Source organism: Danio rerio, chromosome 19, assembly GCF_049306965.1.
Source record: "Danio rerio strain Tuebingen ecotype United States chromosome 19, GRCz12tu, whole genome shotgun sequence".
In the NCBI taxonomy this organism is placed as follows: Eukaryota; Metazoa; Chordata; class Actinopteri; order Cypriniformes; family Danionidae; genus Danio; species Danio rerio.
In genome coordinates, this window is record NC_133194.1 from 4,291,393 (window position 1) to 4,316,055 (window position 24,663).

Here is a 24,663-nt window from a genome sequence, read left to right on the forward strand (position 1 = left end):
TTTCTCAATATTCAGCTTAAAGTGACATTTAAAGGGTTAACTAGGTTATTCAGGCAAGTTAGGGTAATTAGGCAAGTCATTGTATAACAGTGGTCTGTTCTGTAGAATATACAAAAAATATTGCTTAAGAGGGCTAATAACATTGACCTTAAAATGGTTTGAAAAAAATTAAAAACTGTTTTTCTTCTCGCTATATATATATATATATATATATATATATATATATATATATATATATATATATATATATATATATATATATATATATATAAACAGTCATTTCTCAGTTGTCTTTACACCTTGCACTGGCTTTTGGGAAATTGTTCAATGAGGCTTTATAGCCAGATTTATACTGACACAACATACTGTACTGCTGGATGGGAATTTAAAGGTCAAAGATTAAAGGCAAACATGAACTTTGCATCCAGAGCCTCATCAGCCAGTTCAGTTCAGACTTTGGGATCAAATAAAAATAAAAATCAGCATTATTTATGGGCTTTTAATATTCTTCATTTTAAAACTGATTGCTTATTCAAGTTAAGCCTTTCATCTAATATTTAATGTTCACTTTTTATTTTAATTGTAGTTTACTGCAGGTATTAGTAATCTTGCTAGGTTTTCTTACAATTTATGTTTAATATTGAATTATGTTTTTTTATTATATATTTAAATAAGTCAATCAATAAGTCGATCATGATTTCATAATATGGGTTTACGATCTACCTAAAATCTTATACAAATGCACTATTGGCTATTTCAGTACTTATATGTTAATTTAAGTATATGTCTTAAACTCAAACATTTCTCACCTTTCTAAGACAAATCTGACGAGAAACACCTGAGGCAAGACTTGAAGCTCTAAAAGATAATATTCATCACATGAAATGCAATCGGAGAGCAGTTTTTGTGGACTCTCTCTGTCACTCATTAGTATCCTGTTCGCTCCTGTCATGCCAAAATTAATATAAGCCCGTCTGGCAGCGTCCACTCCAGCCATAACTCACCTTATATCTGTTATCAAGCATCTAAAAATACAGCTCCTGAGATGAAGAGCATCTGACAGTCAGGGCTGATGATGAAACTTCTGCTCAGACAATGATCTGAGGACAGCAGCGATGTTTACGAGCGAGCTAAATGCTGCATTGTGTAACTATAGTACACAGACGGCACTGTTACTTCATATGTGCTTAATATCTCTCTGAAATAACGCAAACACTCTCAAAGTGCGTAAAAGAGTATTAAGAGTTGAGCATGATACGACGTGAATACTAGTTATAGCGTCCATAGATATATACGTTAAATGTCGTCTACCCTAATGTTGTCTTATGGACGGAATGCGTCAACAGATCCGCCATTTTAGTACAGGGTAACGCTCCTTTGAAATGAACGCTTCTTTTAAACGAGCGCCATCTAGCGGTCACATAATCTAATGACCAAATATTATGACAACTTATTCACTTCTTTTATAAATATATATATATATATAATTTGACATTAATTTTTTTTTCTCAACACCACATTGGTCATTTTCACAAGACAAATTTGTGTTGTTGGAAACTGTATTTTATGTACTTAAATTTGACTTTTGCATGCTAAAAGTACTTGAGGAAGAGACGTTTTACTTGATTTGAGTCATTAAAAACTCCGACTATATTATGAAAGAGGTAGCCTATATCTGCTGTATTCACCCTAAAACCTACAGTAGGTTGATATAAAACCAAAACAACACCCATTCTTGTCTTAGGACTTTTTATTAAGCAATTTTTATAATAACAGCAAGTTCATGACATGTTATATATATATATATATATATTTAAATAATCTGCTGGTTTTAAACAAACAAAATAATAATAAATATAGTTATGTAACAACTATAACATTACTCTTATGTCTTAGGACAACTTTGATTAACTTTTGATTACCTACACTAAACGTTGATTATTGAAGGTACATTTATAATTATTTATTTGTAGACTACTGTATTATCAAACCATGTTGCATACAAATGCATTCAACAGACTTGTATGACAGTGTATTGCTGTAGAGGACAAATAAAACACGAGACAGGTGTTTAGGAAGAGTTTAGTTTATTTTGTTTGACCTGCAAACTTTTCTAAACAAGACAAACTCTCAGAAAACACACCGGAAACATTATGATGCGCACGCTCGTGGAGATACCCCGCGGTCGTCTTCAACTGTTGTCTTCAATAGTCCTTCTTTGCTCAACAACTCATCTGAAAAACAAAGCAAAACATTACAACATTCAGACAAAGAGCAGAGAGCATAGAATCACCAAGAGGCGATACTCTAGTGCAATTTGGGAAACAACGCGCTTTTTGAATAAATTAAATAAAAACAAAGCCGCTGTTTGCCATTGCGTCAGCAATGATATCCAATGCACGAGCGATCGCTTTCACTTCAAAATGGCGGAATCTGTTGCTCTTGGTCATCCTAGGCTCTTTGCATAGTTAAATCATAAGTTATCATGGTTTCTATTTCAAACTATAGTAAACTAAAGTTTGAAACTATAGTTTAAAATAGAAGATGAGTGGGCCTCGCTACTCCCACCCACCATAACCCTCGCAGCGAGGTCCCACTACCGGCCCCCCGTGTTTCCCTGAGGGTCCTCGGGGGTTGTTTGTTCCCTGCCTAGGGCTCAAAGGCCGCCTCGCCCCAGGGAGTGCACGGAAAGACCGGGCGCCAGGCCGTGCCAGTATTCACTGGATGTTGCTCGGCGGCACATTTCGAGCAACAAACACGTAATATTCTTCGCGATATTGCGTTTATGTACGCAAACCGCAAGGAACTACAGCACAGACGGGCCCGGGTGAAGCATCACGAAGCGGACTTCGTGAGTTTGGCGTAGCTCCACTCGTACCGTCGGTATTGAACTCACCTTGGTCAAGTACAAACAGCTACACCGGGCGAACTGACAACGCTGACTGAGAGCACACGAGCTTTATAGGAATGCATATGCAAATTTTTACAAGGCACACTGTTGTCTCGTCGTCATGGCGAGCGCTGAGGAGGGCTCATCTGATTGGAGCACAGATTCTCGGGAATTTGCGTCACGGCTAGTTGCCGTCTGCTGTTGACAAAAATATCTTAAATATAATAAATATATATTTTTACATTTTTGGTGCTCTGTAATATTCTGGGATGCAGTAGAATATGAAGACAGATGAATATAATTGGATATATGCCGAGCTAGTGTTGTTCCCATACTTATAAACTTCCGGTGACCGGTTGTTGTGAGTTTTTTCCATTTTATACGGTTCCTTATACAGCATTTATGTTGTGATGCAATTAAAATACATTCAGTTAAATAAACTTTGGCATTCATTCAGTTGTTCAAGCGTAAAACGAGACAAAAGACCATTTACTCGCACTCGCCCGTCAGAATCGGCAGACTAGCGCAGACGCTCTATTGAATACAATGAGGTAAAATAAATGCTCATATTATAAAGACATGGCGGGGGAAATGTAATTTAATGCAGTGCTTCTTGTACAATCTGAGACCCACTTTATATCGGATATCACTCAGCCAGTGGAGATCGCTGATTTTTAAAGAAAACAGACCTCAAACATGCTGATTTTTCCTTTGGCAGTTAGCTGGAAGCGCTTAACCCAGGTTACTGACAAATTAAAAGTCCTATTAGCATGCTTCAGCATATACCCTAAAATCCCAGAATATCTTTCGAAAAAGAGTACGGGTTTAACCCCGGCACCCTGGCCAAATCTACCCACTGGCCTCTGTCCATCATGGCCTCGCAACCCTCCCCATATCATAATTGGCTTTATCACTCTGTCTTCTCTCTCTGTGGTGTGCGGTCTGGTGGAAAACGGCTGCTGTCGCTTCATCCAGGTGGATGCTACACTGGTGGTAGATGAGGAGATTGCTACCCAATAAATACCAAACTAGCTAAATTTAATAACAATATTTCCCCTAATGCTAATTTTGAACTCAATATGATGAAACACTAAAGCATTTATTTTGGGAGTGTACTTACTGTAAAGTGTATTGGGTTGACTTTTCCAATTTCATAAAAACATTCTTATTTCCAAACTTCTGTATTTCCCCAAAAAATTGTGTTCTTTGGTTACTCTCTGAGTGTAGATCCTTCTCATTGTAAATTTATTATTGATTTATTGTTTTTTATAGCAAAGTTTTACTTCCATAAATGTTAATTTTCAAAGAAACACCCTTACTTTTTATTTTCAGAAAGGACTTTGAAATTTATGTGAACTCTTTAAAAGACTCTTAACAATTACACTGCATGTAAAACACTTTCTTGGTGTAAATCATTTAAACTTGATTAATTTGCTGGAATTCTATTTATGTACCCCTTTTTGTCTCTTTGTTCATATTATATCTTTGTAATGTTATTTCTTGCATTAAAAAAAAGGAGATGAGGAGATTCCCCCTATGTGTAAAGCGCTTTGAGTGCCAAGAAAAGCGCTATATAAATGTAAGGAATTATTATTATTATTATTATAAAGCACTGTTCTACCATCATGATATAGCCAGACTAAAATGAAGATCACATTATTACGATTAGCTTAAACTACAGCGAACACTCCACTCACTGACAAACAGCCCCTTTCATAAAGATTTATTCCACAGGTCTGTCATAATCAGGCAAATATACATTAACATACAGAATATCGGCCTCTTGTGATGCGCCACACGTTAAATAACGCAATAGTTCAAGACACACGTTTGCTTTTTTTCTCTACTTAAAAGAACGATAACAATACATCATAACAAGAGCAACAACAACAACAATAATTCATATCATAAAGATAAGCCAAGTTGTCTTTTCTAAAATTCAATATATAGCGACTCTTTTAAGGTGCACCACATGATCGGCAGGTGACTTGTTAAAGAAACTCAACAAATGTTGCACCATGACACACACAGTGAAATAGAGACTTTTTGCAAACGTTGTATATGTATATAAGTGTCTCTTTAAGGTCGTCTTCTGGCACTTTCTCCAGAGCGCGTCCGGCTCGGCTGTGTTTCTAAAGTTAAAGCAGTCTGTTTTTGTTGGTTTGGCACACGTCAGGGTGGCAGCGGTGGTAGAGTAAGGCTTCTCTTCTTCTCTTTATATCCAGAAGACTCTGATATCTCTCACAGCACCTCTGCAGGAAAACAGCAGAAACACATGTGAGAAGATGATTTATTGAACTGTTAAAAGCTTGCCAACAACATCTATGACTGGTATTATGAAGCTGAAAATAGAGACGCTTTGCAGAATGCCAAGGCTGCTTTTTCAGTCATTCACACTGTCCTAAAGTCAACAAACTGCAGAAATCATCAGTTTCATGCATGGAAAATAGCTTGGAGACTCTCTTAATCATCCTTTATACATTATTTTCAAGATTTTATTTTAGGTTCAGTTTAGTTCAGTTCAGTATAATGTAAATGTCACTGCTGAAAGACGAAACACTGGAAAGCAACTCCACTGGTGACCAGATTTAATCCATATATGATCTAACATACAGCTGAAACCAGCAGTTTACATACACTCTAAAAAAAGAAACATAATCATTTAAAAAAATGTCTGATGTTAAATGATACTAAACGTTTACTATTTTAAGTCTGTTAGGATAACCTAAATGATTTACATTTGCTAAATGCCAGAATAATGAGAGATTTATTTTGAGAATTTTCTATTAATTTCTAGACAGTCAAAAGTTTACACACATTTCCTTGGTGTTTGTTTAGCTTTGCTTTTAAACTGTTTAACTTTGGTCAAATGTTTTGGGTATCCTTCCACAAGCTCCTCACAATAGTTTGCAGGAATTTTGGCCCATTCCTCCTGACAGAATTGGTGTAACTGAGTCAGATTTGTAGGCTGTCTTGCTCTCACAAGCTTTTTCAACTCTGCCCTCAAATTTTCTATAGGATTGACATCAGGGCTTTGTGATGGCCACTCCAAAACATTCACTCTGTTGTCCTTTAAGCACATTTGAACTAATTTGGCAGTATGCTTAGGGTCATGGTCTGTTTGGAAGACCCATTTGTGGCCAAGTTTTCATTTCCTGGCTGATGTCTTGAGATGTTGCTTCAGTATTTCTACATGATGTTCTTTCTTCTATGCTGTGAAGTGGACCAGTCCCTCCTGCAGCCAAACAGCCCCACAACATGATGCTGCCGCCCCCATACTTCACAGTTGGGATGGTGTCCATGAGCGTGTAAGCTTTCCCCTTCGTCCTCCAAATGTAACACTGCTCATTATAGCCAAACAGTTCAATCTTAGCTCCATCAGAGCACAGCACATGTCTCCAATATTAGTCTTTTTCCCAGTGTAATTCAGCAAATTGTAACCTGGCTTTGTTGTTGATTCTGGCTTGTTGATTTTCCCATGTTGTCACACAAGGAAGCAGTGTGTGTTTGAGGTTTTCCTTCAATACTATTCTACAGTTGTGCCTCCAATTAACTCAAATGTTGTCAATTAGCCAATCAGAAACTTCCAAAAGCTTGACATCATCATCTGAGCTTTTTCAGAGGCAGAATAATCTTACTGTATGTAAACTTGACTTCCAAGAAAGGTTATAACAATTTCTCTTATAATCTCTCTCTCATTATTTTGCTATTAAGCAGAACAGAAACAAATGTGATCATCCTAACTTACCTAAAAAATTAGTTTAGTCTCATTTAAAAAAAAATAATAATAATTATGTGCCTATTAAAAAAGTGTATGTAAACGTCTGGTTTCAACTGTACGTAATCTAACAAAATCTGATTCTACCTGCCACATATTGAGGTTTCATAGGCCCCGCCTTCATCATGAACGGTTCTCCTCCCTCGAAGGCCATGATTGGGTCAGCCGGTTGACTCTGCCCACTGTTCCCACTGTGATTGGACAGCTTGATTATCTCCTCAAAGTCTGCTGCGTCTCCATTGGAGGACAGTCCATTCTGATGCTTAGTGGGCGGAGCTCCGTTAATGACCGGTGCTGCGTCCCAGGACACAGAGCTGAGGAAGACACACAAGCGGGAAAATAAGCAAAACATAATTCATGCAGCTTCATTTCAATTTCAACTCATGCAGCGTCTCGATTACCTCATTGGTGATTGGTTTGTCGCACCACTATGAAGAGCTTCTGACGGATTTTTCTGTATTACTGCAAGACGAGAGGAAAACAACATTGTATTTTTTTATTTTAACCCTACTTACATGATATTAATAAAAGAGTGATTTTTATATATTCACAGTACTATAAATAGATTTTTACCGCTGTCAGTGACTCTGCCATTCACTTGAGTTGGAGTTTTAACATCTTTCTGCAAAGAAATGAATAAACCAGGTTAATTTTCTTTTATTGAGTGTGTTTAAGATGAATTTGTGAAACACACACACATCTCACCTGTGCTCCTGCGTCACTCTTACGAGTCCTCTTCATGATTTCTTCCAGACGCTAAAAATGTAAACACAAACGTTAAACCAACAGAGCTGAACTAAAATCTCAAATACAATTGAAGACAAAATTTTGAGCCTTCCTGTGAAATTTAAATCGTTTAAACATATTTCCCAAGTGCTATATTTAACCATTTAAAAAAATTCATTCATTCATTTTTCTTCAGTTTAGTCCCTTTATTTATCAGGGGTCACCACAACAGAATGAACCGCCAACTTATCCAGCATATATTTTACACAGCGGATGCCCTTCCAGCTGCAAAGCAGTACTGGGAAACATCCATAGACACTCATTCACACACACTAAGAACATGCAAACTCCACACAGAAATGCCAAATGACCCAGCCGGGACTCGAACCAGCGACCTTCTTTCTTTGAGGCGACAGTGCTAACCACTGAGCCACCGTAATGCCAGATTAGAGGTCTGCGGGACCCGACCAGATTTCTTGCAGCGTGGGATTAATTTCCGGATAAAGCATGGGAGCGGTCGGTAACTGGTGTAATTTGAGCGGGAGCGGGCGGTCTAACAATATCACTCCCGAGCGAGCGAGCACGCCTATGTGTGTGTGTGAATGAGAGAGCGTGATGCTGTGTTTAGCTTGATTGGTGGACTTTTATTTTACCTTCTTTCTTTCCAAGCGTTCCAGCTCCTCCTTCTGGAAGTGTTTCTCTCGTTCGATCCCCTGTTTCTCTGCTTTCTCTCGGGCTTTGGATTCAGCCTCTTCTCGCTGCCAAAGACACATAAAACCACATCATACATTAATTTATTACACATCTCTAAAATACCTAAAAGTCTAGTGCCATGTCACATATGGGACCCCACGTTTGGCTGGTTAGTGTGGTCCAATAATGTTGTTTCACCATGTCCAGTCAGCTGCTTTAATCAGCTTTATCAGTGGTTATCAGCTGATAGATATGGGCCAGTAGGGGCCTTCCGTTCAGTAAATGTCACTCAGAAGGCTGTTATCGCCCATTCACATTGTTAATCAGCTATACTAATAGAGAAGAGTCCAGATCTGTTTTACATTATTGTGACGGTTAAGGTAGGGGTAGGCATTAATGAGTTATAATTAATGTGAAATTTAATAAATAATAATAATAATTCTAGTTAACTTCCGGCTGCAGCCGTATGCGATCTATAGCTGATTAACCATGTGGATGGATGATAACAGCCTTCAAATGATCTTCTTTTGCGTTCCAGCAGAAGAAAGTGAAGTCTGAGTAAAGGTTGACAGAACTTGTAGTTTTGGGTGGACTATCTCTTGACAATGGCTTCCAATATTATAATCATAGTAAAAGCTTAGAGATTATAGACACACATTCTTCTCCGGCTGTTATTAAGACTGCTGGCAGCTGCTAACACAAAAATAGTCATCTACTATAGGGCCCATGGAAAGTTTCTGGAGCGATGAGTGTCTCAGAGAAAACTAGTAAAGTCAATACACACACATACACTCACCGGCCACTTTATTAGGTACACCTGTTCAACTGCTCGTTAACGAAGCGAACGTTAAGAAGATTGGAAAAACGTTCCCTGGTCTAATAAGTCTTTATTTCTGCTGCGACACTCGGATGGCCGGGTCAGAATTTGGCGACAACAACACGAAGCAGGGATCCATCCTGCCTTGTATCAACGGTTCAGGCTGGTTGTGGTGGTCCATTCCTTTATAACAACAGTGCTGACAACAGCGATTACACACCATGTCATAAAGCGTGAATCATCTCAGACTGGTTTCTTAAACATGACAATGAGTTCACTGTACTCAAATTGGCCTTCACAGTCACCAGAACTCAATCCAATAGAGCACCTTTGGGATGTGGTGAACCGGGAGATTCACATCATGGATGTGCAGCCGACAAATCTGCAGCAGCTGTGTGATGTTATCATGTCAATATGGCGCAAAATCTCTGAGGAATATTTCCAGTACCTTGTTGTATCTATGCCATGAAGGGTTAAGGCAGTTCTGAAAGCAAATAAATAAGGTGTACCTAATAAAGTGGCCGGTGAGTGTAAACAAGACGAAAAAATATTGTTTGGTTGTTTTCCTGCTGTTAAAAAAACCAAAACACCAAAGTGACCCGAAAGCCAACATGGGAGAGTTAAATGACCGAGAAAATTTGGCCAATTGAAACTCGATTCTGTCCTTCAATTGGCTTGAACTCTGGATCGCTGTAATGTAATCAGTGTGTCAATGAGACCGTCCGGAGTGAATGAAGGATCGCCACACAGCACGACTCTGCAATCCTGCCTGTCACACCAGCAAACTGTTTACATTCCCGAACTGATCTAGAGGGTAACTACATCAAGACATTCAATTCACATTCAGCAAATATTCGTTTTGATGTCAGACAGTCCATATTATTTGACTAGACATTTCTCAATATTCAGCTTAAAGTGACATTTAAAGGGTTAACTAGGTTATTCAGGCAAGTTACGGTAATTAGGCAAGTCATTGTATAACAGTGGTCTGTTCTGTAGACTATACAAAAAATATTGCTTAAGAGGGCTAATAACATTGACCTTAAAATGGTTTGAAAAAAATTAAAAACTGTTTTTCTTCTCGCTATATATATATATATATATATATATATATATATATATATATATATATATATATATATATATATATATATATATATATATATAAACAGTCATTTCTCAGTTGTCTTTACACCTTGCACTGGCTTTTGGGAAATTGTTCAATGAGGCTTTATAGCCAGATTTATACTGACACAACATACTGTACTGCTGGATGGGAATTTAAAGGTCAAAGATTAAAGGCAAACATGAACTTTGCATCCAGAGCCTCATCAGCCAGTTCAGTTCAGACTTTGGGATCAAATAAAAATAAAAATCAGCATTATTTATGGGCTTTTAATATTCTTCATTTTAAAACTGATTGCTTATTCAAGTTAAGCCTTTCATCTAATATTTAATGTTCACTTTTTATTTTAATTGTAGTTTACTGCAGGTATTAGTAATCTTGCTAGATTTTCTTACAATTTATGTTTAATATTGAATTATGTTTTTTTATTATATATTTAAATAAGTCAATCAATAAGTCGATCATGATTTCATAATATGGGTTTACGATCTACCTAAAATCTTATACAAATGCACTATTGGCTATTTCAGTACTTATATATTAATTTAAGTATATGTCTTAAACTCAAACATTTCTCACCTTTCTAAGACAAATCTGACGAGAAACACCTGAGGCAAGACTTGAAGCTCTAAAAGATAATATTCATCAAATGAAATGCAACCGGAGAGCAGTTTTTGTGGACTCTCTCTGTCACTCATTAGTATCCTGTTCGCTCCTGTCATGCCAAAATTAATATAAGCCCGTCTGGCAGCGTCCACTCCAGCCATAACTCACCTTATATCTGTTATCAAGCATCTAAAAATAAAGCTCCTGAGATGAAGAGCATCTGACAGTCAGGGCTAATGATGAAACTTCTGCTCAGACAATGATCTGAGGACAGCAGCGATGTTTACGAGCGAGCTAAATGCTGCATTGTGTAACTATAGTACACAGATGACACTGTTACTTCATATGTGCTTAATATCTCTCTGAAATAACGCAAACACTCTCAAAGTGCGTAAAAGAGTATTAAGAGTTGAGCATGATACGACGAGAATACTAGTTATAGCGTCCATGGATATATACGTTAAATGTCGCCTACCCTAATGTTGTCTTATGGACGGAATGCGTCAACAGATCCGCCATTTTAGTACAGGGTAACGCTCCTTTGAAATGAACGCTTCTTTTAAACGAGCGCCATCTAGCGGTCACATAATGTAATGACCAAATATTATGAACTTCTTTTATAAATACATATAATTTGACATTAACTATTTTTTCTTACCAACCCCACTGGTCTTTTTCACAAGACAACATTTTATTGTTGGAAACTGTGTTTTATATATATCTATATTTGACTTTTGCATGCTTGAGGAAGAGACGTTTTACTTGATTTGGGTCATTAAAAAACTCAGACTACCAATATTATGATATAGGTTGCCTATATCTGCTGTATTCACCCTAAAACCTACAGTAGGTTGACATAAAACCAAAGACAACACCCATTCTTGTCTTAAGACATTAAGCAAATTTTTGAATAACAGTAAGTTCATGACATGTTACATATATAGTAAATCTGCTGGTTTTAAACATACAGCATAATAATAATAAATACAGGTATGTAACAACCATAACATTACTCTTATGTCTTAGGACAAATATGATTAACTTTTGATTACATACACCAAATGTTGACTATTGAAGGTACATTGATAACTATTTATTTGTAGACTACTGTATTGTCAAACCATGCTGCATACAAATGCATTCAACAGACTTGTATGACAGTGTATTGCTGTAGAGGACAAATAAAACACGAGACAGATGTTTAGGAAGAGTTTAGTTTATTTTGTTTGACCTGCAAACTTTTCTAAACAAGACAAACTCTCAGAAAACACACCGGAAACATTATGATGCGCGCGCTCGTGGAGATACCCCGCGGTCGTCTTCAACTGTTGTCTTCAATAGTCCTTCTTTGCTCAACAACTCATCTGAAAAACAAAGCAAAACATTACAACATTCAGACAAAGAGCAGAGAGCATAGAATCACCAAGAGGCGATACTCTAGTGCAATTTGGGAAACAACGCGCTTTTTGAATAAATTAAATAAAAACAAAGCCGCTGTTTGCCATTGCGTCAGCAATGATATCCAATGCACGAGCGATCACTTTCACTTCAAAATGGCCGAATCTGTTGCTCTTGGTCATCCTAGGCTCTTTGCATAAAGTTAAATCATAACAGTTATCATGGTTTCTATTTCAAACTATAGTAAACTAAAGTTTGAAACTATAGTTTAAAATAGAAGATGAGTGGGCCTCGCTACTCCCACCCACCATAACCCTCGCAGCGAGGTCCCACTACCGGCCCCCCGTGTTTCCCTGAGGGTCCTCGGGGGTTGTTTGTTCCCTGCCTAGGGCTCAAAGGCCGCCTCGCCCCAGGGAGTGCACGGAAAGACCGGGCGCCAGGCCGTGCCAGTATTCACTGGATGTTGCTCGGCGGCACATTTCGAGCAACAAACACGTAATATTCTTCGCGATATTGCGTTTATGTACGCAAACCGCAAGGAACTACAGCACAGACGGGCCCGGGTGAAGCATCACGAAGCGGACTTCGTGAGTTTGGCTTAGCTCCACTCGTACCGTCGGTATTGAACTCACCTTGGTCAAGTACAAACAGCTACACCGGGCGAACTGACGACGCTGAGTGAGAGCACACGAGCTTTATAGGAATGCATATGCAAATTTTTACAAGGCACACTGTTGTCTCGTCGTCATGGCGAGCGCTGAGGAGGGCTAAGCTGATTGGAGCACAGATTCTCGGGAATTTGCGTCACGGCTAGTTGCCGTCTGCTGTTGACAAAAATGTCTTAAATATAATAAATATATATTTTTACATTTTTGGTGCTCTGTAATATTCTAGGATGCAGTAGAATATGAAGACAGATGAATATAATTGGATATATGCCGAGCTAGTGTTGTTCCCATACTTATAAACTTCCGGTGACCGGTTGTTGTGAGTTTTATTCCATTTTATACGGTTCCTTTTACATCATTGATGTCGTGATGCAATTAAAATACATTCAGTTAAATAAACTTTGGCATTCATTTCGTTGTTCAAGCGTAAAACGAGACAAAAGGCCCACTCGGCCGTCAGAATCGGCAGACTAGCGCAGACGCTCTATTGAATAAAATGAGGTAAAATAAATGCTCATATTATAAAGACATGGCGGGGGAAATGTAATTTAATGCAGTGCTTCTTGTACAATCTGAGACCCACTTTATATCGGATATCACTCAGCCAGTGGAGATCGCTGATTTTTAAAGAAAACAGACCTTAAACGTGCTGCTTTTTCCTTTGACAGTTTGCTGGAAGCGCTTAACCCAGGTTACTGACAAATTAAAAGTCCTACTAGCATGCTTCAGCATATACCCTAAAATCCCAGAATATCTTTCAAAAAAGAGTACGGGTTTAACACCGCCATCTTGGCCAAATTTACCCACTGGCCTCTGTCCATCATGGCCTCGCAACCCTCCCCATATCATAATTGGCTTTATCACTCTGTCTTCTCTGTCTGTGGTGTGCGGTCTGGTGGAAAACGGCTGCTGTCGCTTCATCCAGGTGGATGCTACACTGGTGGTAGATGAGGAGATTGCTACCCAATAAATACCAAACTAGCTAAATTTAATAACAATATTTCCCCTAAATGCTCATTTTGTACTCAATATGATGAAACACTAAAGCATTTATTTTGGGAGTGTACTTACTGTAAAGTGTTTTGGGTTGACTTTTCCAATTTCATTAAAAAATTCTTATTTCCAAACTTCTGTATTTCCCCAAAACTTGTGTTCTTTGGTTACTCTCTGAGTGTAGATCCTTCTCATTGTACATTTTTATTGATTTATTGTTTTTTATAGCAAAGTTTTACTTCCATAAATGTTAATTTTCAAAGAAACACCCTTACCTTTTTATTTTCAGAAAGGACTTTGAAATTTATGTGATCTCTTTAAAAGACTCTAACAATTACACTGCATGTAAAACACTTTCTCGGTGTAAATCATTTAAACTTGTTTAATTTGCTGGAATTCTATTTATGTAACCCTCTTTGTCTCGTTGTTCTTATTATATCTTTGCAATGTTCTTTTTTGCATTAAAAAAAGTAGATGAGGAGATTCCCCCTATGTGTAAAGCGCTTTGAGTGCCAAGAAAAGTGCTATATAAATGTAAGGAATTATTATTATTATTATAAAGCACTGTTCTACCATCATGATATAGCCAGACTAAAATGAAGATCACATTATTACGATTAGCTTAAACTACAGCGAACACTCCACTCACTGACAAACAGCCCCTTTCATAAAGATTTATTCCACAGGTCTGTCATAATCAGGCAAATATACATTAACATACAGAATATCGGCCTCTTGTGATGCGCCACACGTTAAATAACGCAATAGTTCAAGACACACGTTTGCTTTTTTTCTCTACTTAAAAGAACGATAACAATACATCATAACAAGAGCAACAACAACAACAATAATTCATATCATAAAGATAAGCCAAGTTGTCTTTTCTAAAATTCAATATATAGCGACTCTTTTAAGGTGCACCACATGATCGGCAGGTGACTTGTTAAAGAAACTCAACAAATGTTGCACCATGACACACACAGTGAAATAGACAGAGACTTTTTGCAAACGTTGTATATGTATATAAGTGTCTCTTTAAGGTCGTCTTCTGGCACTTTCTCCAGAGCGCGTCCGGCTCGGCTGTGTTTCTAAAGTTAAAGCAGTCTGTTTTTGTTGGTTTGGCACACGTCAGGGTGGCAGCGGTGGTAGAGTAAGGCTTCTCTTCTTCTCTTTATATCCAGAAGACTCTGATATCTCATCTCTCACAGCACCTCTGCAGGAAAACAGCAGAAACACATGTGAGAAGATGATTTATTGAACTGTTAAAAGCTTGCCAACAACATCTATGACTGGTATTATGAAGCTGAAAATAGAGACGCTTTGCAGAATGCCAAGGCTGCTTTTTTCAGTCATTCACACTGTCCTAAAGTCAACAAACAGCAGAAATCATCAGTTTCATGCATGGAAAATAGCTTGGAGACTCTCTTAATCATCCTTTATACATTATTTTCAAGATTTTATTTTAGGTTCAGTTTAGTTCAGTTCAGTATAATGTAAATGTCACTGCTGAACGACGAAACACTGGAAAGCAACTCCACTGGTGACCAGATTTAATCCATATATGATCTAACATACAGCTGAAACCAGCAGTTTACATACACTCTAAAAAAAAGAAACACAACCATTTAAAAAAAAATTCTGATGTTAAATGATACTAAACGTTTACTATTTTAAGTCCGTTAGGATCACCTAAATGATTTACATTTGCTAAATGCCAGAATAAAGAGAGAATTTTTTATTGAGAATTTTTATTAATTTCTAGACAGTCAAAAGTTTACACACATTTCCTTGGTGTTTGTTTCGCTTTGCTTTTAAACTGTTTAACTTTGGTCAAATGTTTTGGGTACTCTTCCACAAGCTTCTCACAATAGTTTGCTGGAATTTTGGCCCATTCCTCCTGACAGAATTTGTGTAACTGAGTCAGATTTGTTGGCTGTCTTGCTCTCACAAGCTTTTTCAACTCTGCCCTCAAATTTTCTATAGGATTGACATCGGGGCTTTGTGATGGCCACTCCAAAACATTCACTCTGTTGTCCTTTAAGCACATTTGAACTCATTTGGCAGTACGCTTAGGGTCATGGTCTGTTTGGAAGAGCCATTTGTGGCCAAGTTTTCATTTCCTGGCTGATGTCTTGAGATGTTGCTTCAGTATTTCTACATGATGTTCTTTCTTCTATGCTGTGAAGTGGACCAGTCCCTCCTGCAGCCAAACAGCCCCACAACATGATGCTGCCGCCCCCATACTTCACAGTTAGGATGGTGTCCATGAGCGTGTAAGCTTTCCCCTTCGTCCTCCAAATGTAACACTGCTCATTATAGCCAAACAGTTCAATCTTAGCTCCATCAGAGCACAGCACATGTCTCATGAAATTTGTCTTTTTCCCAGTGTAATTCAGCAAATTGTAACCTGGCTTTGTTGTTGATTCTGGCTAGTTGATTTTCCCATGTTGTCACACAAGGAAGCAGTGTGTGTTTGAGGTTTTCCTTCAATACTATTCTACAGTTGTGCCTCCAATTAACTCAAATGTTGTCAATTAGCCAATCAGAAACTTCCAAAAGCTTGACATCATCATCTGAGCTTTTTCAGAGGCAGAATAATCTTACTGTATGTAAACTTGACTTTCAAGAAAGGTTATAACAATTTCTCTTATAATCTCTCTCTCATTATTTTGCTATTAAGCAGAACAGAAACAAATGTGATCATCCTAACTTACCTAAAAAATAAGTTTAGTCTCATTTAAAAAAAAAAAAAACTAATTATGTGCCTCTTTATAAAGTGTATGTAAACGTCTGGTTTCAACTGTACGTAATCTAACAAAATCTGATTCTACCTGCCACATGTTGAGGTTTCATAGGCCCCGCCTTCATCATGAACGGTTCTCCTCCCTCGAAGGCCATGATTGGGTCAGCCGGTTGACTTTGCCCACTGTTCCCGCTGTGATTGGACAGCTTGATTATCTCCTCAAAGTCTGCTGCGTCTCCATTGGAGGACAGTCCATTCTGATGCTTAGTGGGCGGAGCTCCGTTAATGACCGGTGCTGCGTCCCAGGACACAGAGCTGAGGAAGACACACAAGCGGGAAAATAAGCAAAACATAATTCATGCAGCTTCATTTCAATTTCAATTCATGCAGCGTCTCGATTACCTCATTGGTGATTGGTTTGTCGCACCAGTATGAAGAGCTTCTGACGGATTTTTCTTTATTACTGCAAGACGAGAGGAAAACAACATTGTATTTTTTATTTGAACCCTACTTACATGATATTAATAAAAGAGTGATTTTTATATATTCACAGAACTATAAATAGATTTTTACCGCTGTCAGTGACTCTGCCATTCACTTGAGTTGAAGTTTTAACATCTTTCTGCAAAGAAATGAATAAACCAGGTTAATTTTCTTTTATTGAGTGTGTTTAAGATGAATTTATGAAACACACACACATCTCACCTGTGCTCCTGCGTCACTCTTACGAGTCCTCTTCATGATTTCTTCCAGACGCTAAAAATGTAAACACAAACGTTAAACCAACAGAGCTGAACTAAAATCTCAAATACAATTGAAGACAAAATTTTGAGTCCCTCTGTGTAATTAAAACATATTTCCCAAGTGCTATATTTAACAATTATTTCATTCATTCATTCATTTTCCTTCTTCCTTAGTCTCTTTACTCATCAGGGGTCGCCACAGCGGAATGAACCGCCAACTTGTCCAGCATATGTTTTACACAGCGGATGCCCTTCTAGTTGCAACCCAGGAGACCAGAGCACCCAAAGGAAACCCACGCCAACACGAGGAGAACATGCAAACTCCACACAGAAATGCCAACTGACCCAGCCGGGACTCGAACCAGCAACCTTCTTGCTTTGAGGTGAAAGTGCTAACCACTGAGTGACCGTGCCGCCAGATTTTTTTCAACTTATTTTTAAATATAACAGTTTCAATAAATTATTTCCAATAACTAATTACTTACGATTGCACAATTATGACAGCGCCAAATATATTTTGACGTTGTTGATTTGGAGGATTTTACCAGTTTAGACAGTTCTTTCTGTCCTAATGCTGAGAAAGTAATAACAATAAGTAATAATAATAATATTAATATAGTATGCACTCACTATATTTTAACATATAGCTGGTAAGAATTATTAGCCCTTCCGTGAAATTAAAATATTTAACATAGATATTATTTTCAACACATTTTTTCAACAATAATAATCATAACTAATTTCCAATAACTAATTAATTCTATTTTCACAATTATGACAACATCTAATATTTGTATGTATTTGATGTATTATTATGCAATATTTTTAAGATACTAGAATTCAGCTTAAAGTGCGATTTAAATTAGGCAAGTTATGTTTATTAGGCAGGTCATTGGATATCAGTGGTTTGTTATGTAGCCAATTAAAAAAAATTTTTGATTAAAAATATTGATCTTATAATGGTTTTAAAAAATTAAAACTGCTTTTCCTGGCCAAAATAAAACAAATAAGACTTTCTCCAGAAGAAAAAAATTATAATAGAAAATACTGTGAAAAATTCCTTGCTCTGTTTAAACATCATTTGGGAAATAGTTAAAAAAGAAAAACTACAAATTTCACAGGAGGGCGAATAATTCTGACTGTATTTCTGCTGTTTTAATTAAACATGTGGAGAAGGGACTTTTATTTTACCTTCTTTCTCTCCAAGCGTTCCTGCTCCTCCTTCTGGAAGTGTTTCTCTCGTTCAATCCTCTGTTTCTCTGCTTCCTCTTTGGCTTTAGATTCAGCTTCCTCTCGCTGCCCAAGACACATAAACCCCATCATTCATTTATTACGTGTCTCCAAAATACCCAAAACTCTTGTGTCATTAAGGCTTGTCACGATAATCAATTTAATGTGGGTGTCTGATAACTGAAAATAGATCTGGTAGCAGATATCACAGCCTCTGTTATTTTTTACCTTTGCCCTTTTTAAAAGAATACAATCTATTGTGTGGTCTTTGGAAGAGTGTACTTGCATTATAATGCTTAATGTTCACCATTTGTAAAGCTGCTTTGAAACAATAATCATTGTAAAAAGCACTATACAAATAAACTGTAAAATGTCATTCTGACATTATATAAGGAGACGCATAAAATGGTCTTAAATTGACAATATTATAGTTTATCGCAATATATTTTGTTGTAATAAATCGTACAATTAAAAAAAAACTATATCATGACAAGCCTAGTGTCATCACACCCAACACACAAGGTTTAGCTAGTTGTTTTGGTCCAATAATGAGGTTATGGAGGCGTTTTCCGTGTTACTGCCAAAAATTAAAACTATTATTTAAATATAAATACTAAATGAAACAAGTTAGAAATATTGCCTACTACAACAGTGACAACTATTGTTTTTTAAATGAAATAAAATTATATATATATATATATATATATATATATATATATATATATATATATATATTAAAATTAATTATAAAAAAGTTAAAAGTCAATTATAAAATTACTAAAACTAAGAGACTATATTATATAAAAAATATAGACCTACACATATATAAATAAATACCGAAACTAACCAAATTAAAGCTACACAGAAATATCAAAATAATTTATTCCAATAAACCGAAAACATTCCAATGAAAGATAATTTAACATTTAAATCAATTATGAAAATACTGATACTATAATAATAATGGTCAACATAATGATCTAGTCAGCTGATAAAGAACTTTTCTGAATGAATTTAAAAAATGTGCGCAATTACTGCACAAAAATAAACTTCCCTTTGCTGCCACAAGGTGGAAGCAGATGCCAACTATTCCTCATAGTATTATACAGTGAACTGAAGTCGCGTTGTAGAAACCGAATAATAGACTTAAATGCTAATAAATACAAATATTGGATCAAGTTTAATCTGCCAGTATATTTATCAGCGTCCTCCATCACAGTTTTGTTCTTGAACGAATCATTTCTGATGCTGTTAAGACACAGATGCCCTCTGTATGTCCCACAAACAGAGCCATTAGCCTGTCCTGCATCATCAAATCAAATCTTCATGTCAGATGGTCTGTGTTTTCAGGATAGATCAGATAGATCAGAGTTGCCTGGAGGTTTTCGCTTTGTATGCCCTCAGTAATATTGAACATGTGTGTAAATATAATGTAATAAACACTATAATAGAATATGGAAAATACTGAAATGAACTAAACATAATGATCACCTGCTTGATCAAGTAATGTATTGAATTTGAGGCTGAAATTAATTTATTTTATAATTAGATGAATTAAAATTAACATTTTATTAGATTGACAGCTAGAAATGTTGCCATGGTAACTGAAATAAGTGGAAATATTACATAACACTCAGACAAACGTTATGCAGGAATATTGAAAACATTAACAGATCTGGAAAAGGCACATAAAATGTTCATAAAATAAAATAAAAAACTAAAAGGAAAACTAAAAATATAAAAAAATGAGTGATGATTCCTATCTCTTGACAGCTCTTTTTGAGTTCATTCATTGCTCCTCCAGATTACTTTCTATTTCTTTTCCATACAATCTAGACATTAACACTTGCACGATTTTCTTTTTGTCCAATAATTGTCTGGAGTTATTCATGGTACTGAAAGTAATTTGTTCATTCTGATAAATTGCCTTTTAATGTGGAATGGACTACCCCTAGCCCTAACCCGAACCCTGTTAATTTTTGTTTTAATTCACTTATTGTTTACAATTTAACTGTTGTAGTTGTTCCCATATTTCACGCAAAGCATCATGGGCCATAGGAAAAGCGTGGAATGTGTGGTCTCCATTACCCAGAATGCAGTGCAGTGCTCACCTGTTTCTGCAGCCGCAGGTTTTCCTCGTGCTCAGCTCTGGCTCTCTCCTGCGCCTCCTTCTCCTCCTGCAGACGCTGCTGCTCCGCCATCAGTTTGGCCTCTTCATCTCTGCGCCTCCTCTCCTCCTCCTCACGTCTGAGGTGTTCCTCACGCAGAGCTCTGGAGGAACATCAGGCAGGGTTACAGGAAATATTTTTAGTACTTAACTTTAGCTTCCATTTTAATAAATGCTTTTATGTTTACCTACAGCTAAAGTCAGAATTATTAGCCCCCTTTAGATTTTTTTCCCTTTTTTAAATATTTCCCTGATGATGTTTAACAGAGCAAGGAAATTTTCAAAGTATAATATTTTTTCTTCTTGAGGAAGTCTTATGTTTTATTTTGGCTAGTTATTTTTTTTAAACAGCATTTTAAGGTCAAAATTATTAGCCCCTTTAAGCTATACATTTTCTTGACAGTCTACAGAACAAACCATTGTTATACAATAACTTGCCTAATTACCCTAACATGCCTAGTTAACCTAGTAAAGCCTTTAAATGTCACTTTAAGCTGTATAGAAGTGGCTTTAAAAATATCTAGTCAAATATTATTTACTGTCATCATGGCCAAGATCAAATAAATCAGTTATTAGAGATGAGTTATTAAAACTATTATGATTAGAAATGTGCTGAAAAAATCTGCTCTCCGTTAAACATAAATTGGAGAAACAATAAAGAGCGGGCTAAAAATTCAGGGGGGCTAATAATTCTGACTTCAACGTTACAGTAATTTTAAACAAAGTTTCATTTTTAAGATTTTTTTTCATAAATGTATGTATTTATTTTATTTTTGTTTCAAAAATTCAAGTTTTACCCTAATCACCAGTTTATTCATTTTAAAACTATCCACAGGGCATATTTAAAAACACGTACACGACATATCATAGGTTTATCTCCAGATCCATATTGTAAGTTCTGTGAACCACCGCATCCAGATACCTTTTTACATATGATGTGGGAATGTCCGGAGGTACAAAAACTTTGGGATTCGGTGCTGGACATTTTATTTAAAGTTACAAAAATTTGTTTCCCCAAAGACCCTATACTGTTACTATTGAATGATAACTCTCAATTTCCCTTAAATGCAAAGGTCCGTAAATTTTGGTTAGCTGCTTCAACTGCTACAAAGAAAATGTTGGTACAAAGGTGGAAACCTCCTCATGATCTCTCAGTTAAGCACTGGTTACATTCATTATTGGAAATATTGTATCTGGAACTGTCATCAGCACGGCTCAACAATGCCAAAGTGGACATTCTTACGGCGTGGAAAATCTACATATGCAATGTCAAAGAAATCTTGGACACTTAACCCTCATCTGATGCTACGGATGACAACTTAATGGAAATTATCTAACAGCTTGGTCTAAACTATAGTTATTCTGTGTTTCCTGATGTGCGTATAATGGGGTGGGGGGGGGGGGGGGGGGGGGGGGAAGAATATATATGGGGTTATATCTGTTAAAAGTATTTTGTTATCCGATTGTAAAAATTGTATATTCTCACTTTCGGAAATAAAAAAACTGAATTACAAAAAAAAAAAAAAAAAAATTCAAGTTTTGAATTTCAGTTATTTCTAGTAAATTTGTTTTTAATTAGTTGCTAGAAGGCCACTTTTGTAAACTTTGACAACAACAACAACAACAAAAATAAAACAACAACAACAACAATAATAAAATTTATTGAGATTTATACATAATCTTAAAGCTGAATAAAAAATCCATTAATGAAACTATTTGTAAATCTGTAATCTAAGTCAAAATATTTCTCAAAATATTAAGCAACTGACCTTTAAAGTTGTCCAAATTAAGTTCTTAGCAATGAATATTACCAAATAAAAATGACATTTTTTATATATTTAGAGTAAAACAATTACAAAGTATCTATGTAATAATATTATTATAAAAAATTATTAATGAAAAAAATCATACACAAACACACACACAATTTTTTTTACCCATAATAATGTATTTTGATTACTGATGAAAACATCCCTATGCAACATAAGACTAAGTTTTGTTTCCATGTTTCTTATATAATATTTCTTTCTTTTATTTTGTTTCTTTTTGAACAGTTTTAGTTAACAATAGCTCTGTTCTTTGCAGAGTGTGCTGGACATTATGAACATATGGATTAAGTGGCATTTAAAGCACTTTTTTGGGGATTTTTCACAGCTCACAGATTTTTTTTGTATTTTGTAAGGACTGAAAGTGCTAAGTTTTGAAAATTGCTTTCAGTGCAATGTTTTTGTTATGTTGTGTTATCAACAAAAAAGTAAAAATGCTATTTTAAAAGTGGTGATGTCATGTACTTGTGAATTATCCATTCAGTTTACATTTTTACTGCATAACCAAAACAAATAGTGACACATTCACATGTAATATTTGAAATTCAAAATGACATCACCAACTAGTGGCTGAACATGCAAAGTACAGCATTATTAGTCATTTCCAATAACCCCTCTGAACATCTTTTAACAACATTTTCGTCTTTATGCAAAACATTTTAAACATGCAAAATAATGAGAATAAAAATAAAAAACAGACCTGCTCCTCTGCTCCTGCTCTCGCCTCTCCTGCTCCTCCTTCTCTCTCTGTTCTCGAGCCTGACGCCTCTTCTCCGCCAGGACCCGTGCCGCCTCCTCAGGGTCAGTGGTCCCGGCGGTGGGCTTAGAGATGGCAGTATTGGGCTCCGGAGACAGCGATCGAGAAGACGTGCTCGCCGCATTGACCACCTCTGGAGTCTGAGGAGCCACTGTGATTGGAGCAGAGGGAGAGAGGGGCGTGGCCGGAGCAGATGACACTGTAATGTCAGGAACAATAGAAGCAGCTGAACAAAAAAGAAAAAAAAACATCAAAAATCCATCAAGAAAGTGAAGTCATTACATAATAAGAGTCATGAAACCCTAAAGGACATTTTAAAAAAATGTTAAGATACTTATTATAATGAATACTTGATTTTGATTTACATTCAAAAGTATGTTATTTCCAGATAACAACCATTGAAACTAATAGCACGGGCTAATCCGGGTCATCATAACTGAGTATATTTACATTCATATTCATATTTTTATCATACCTGCTAACATTTGTCTCCAAAATATGATGGGATGGGTGTTGTGGAGGTGTTTGTTTGTCTGAATAACATAGATGAGATCCGGGTAAGTAACTGGAATGGGTTTTGAGTGGCTGCTGAGATCGGATACTATACCATAGTTGGTGACCAGGGAGTGTTACAGACTGTACCAAAAAGCTGAGGGCCGGAGGCAGGGTGAAATTACGGGAGTTTTTCAGGAGAAATTACAAACAAGAGGGTGGCGGGTGATGGGTGTGAAATACAGGAGACTCCCAGGAAATACGGTATGATTGATATCAGGGGTGGCCAACCCTGTTCCTGGAGAGCCACCTTCCTGCAGATTTCAGTTGCAACCCATATCAAACACACCTAATTATCCTATTACCTATTATTAATGTAATTATCACGTGGTGTTCAGGTTCTAATTAATTGGTTCAGGTGTGTTTGATATGGGTAGCAACTGAAATCTGCAGGAAGGTGGCTCTCCAGAAACAGGGTTGGCCACCCCTGATTTATATGGTTACTGTATGCGCCACACTGCTGTTTTTGACTGTTTGGCTCCATCTTGTGACTGAATAATATGTAGGTGGTTAGTGTGGGCTCCATTCAGCCAATTTTGTCCCACAATTCTTATGTTTAATGAAAGAGTATTAAAGGTCAAGTCAGTTTTTGTGTGTAATTGTTTAGGTTTGTGGCAAGTAGCTATGTAACAAGTGGGATAATGTACATCTAGATGGTTGATACCACCTGGATATACATTATCCCTTACATATTGGTGCCAAAGCATCATGAGTAATGCAATCAAATTACTTTTTTCAAGTAACTTGCAAAGTAACGCATTACTTTTAATTTCCTACAAAATATCTGAGTTGCTTTCTCAAATACGTCATGCCAGTAATATTGTTTTCCCATGTACTGACTGGCTGTCCTATTTTGAGAGAATCAGTAACAATATGTGTGTGTAATTTTATTTTTTAAAGTAATATATTACAACCGTGAGCCTGTATTACTCTTAAAATAATGCCAAAAT

The 24,663-nt window shown here is 36.6% G+C and overlaps 1 protein-coding gene and 2 long non-coding RNA genes across 6 annotated transcripts in view; all 3 read right to left on the reverse strand.

Annotated features, from left to right (window-relative positions):
- Positions 1-2,070: 2,070 nt before the first annotated feature.
- On the reverse strand, positions 2,071-2,934 carry LOC137488461 (uncharacterized). Its single transcript, XR_011007498.1, has 2 exons — positions 2,897-2,934; positions 2,071-2,234 (listed from the first exon to the last, which is right to left on the reverse strand). It is a non-coding gene; the product is annotated as an uncharacterized lncRNA (long non-coding RNA).
- Positions 2,935-11,836: 8,902 nt separating this feature from the next.
- Positions 11,837-12,704, reverse strand: LOC137488463 (uncharacterized). The gene is made up of 2 exons (XR_011007500.1): positions 12,667-12,704; positions 11,837-12,000 (listed from the first exon to the last, which is right to left on the reverse strand). It is a non-coding gene; the product is annotated as an uncharacterized lncRNA (long non-coding RNA).
- A 1,651-nt stretch (positions 12,705-14,355) lies between these two features.
- map7d1b (MAP7 domain containing 1b) overlaps positions 14,356-24,663 on the reverse strand; it is an 81,252-nt gene continuing 70,944 nt past the window's right edge. For all 4 annotated transcript variants that reach the window (XM_005173747.2, XM_005173748.2, XM_005173746.2 and 1 more), the window contains 8 exon segments: positions 23,105-23,387; positions 20,523-20,682; positions 18,373-18,477; positions 17,144-17,194; positions 17,012-17,060; positions 16,841-16,901; positions 16,527-16,753; positions 14,356-14,908 (listed from right to left, as the gene is read on the reverse strand). In XM_005173747.2, coding sequence (XP_005173804.1) covers positions 14,898-14,908; positions 16,527-16,753; positions 16,841-16,901; positions 17,012-17,060; positions 17,144-17,194; positions 18,373-18,477; positions 20,523-20,682; positions 23,105-23,387 — 947 coding nt within the window. In that variant the 3' untranslated portion in view covers positions 14,356-14,897.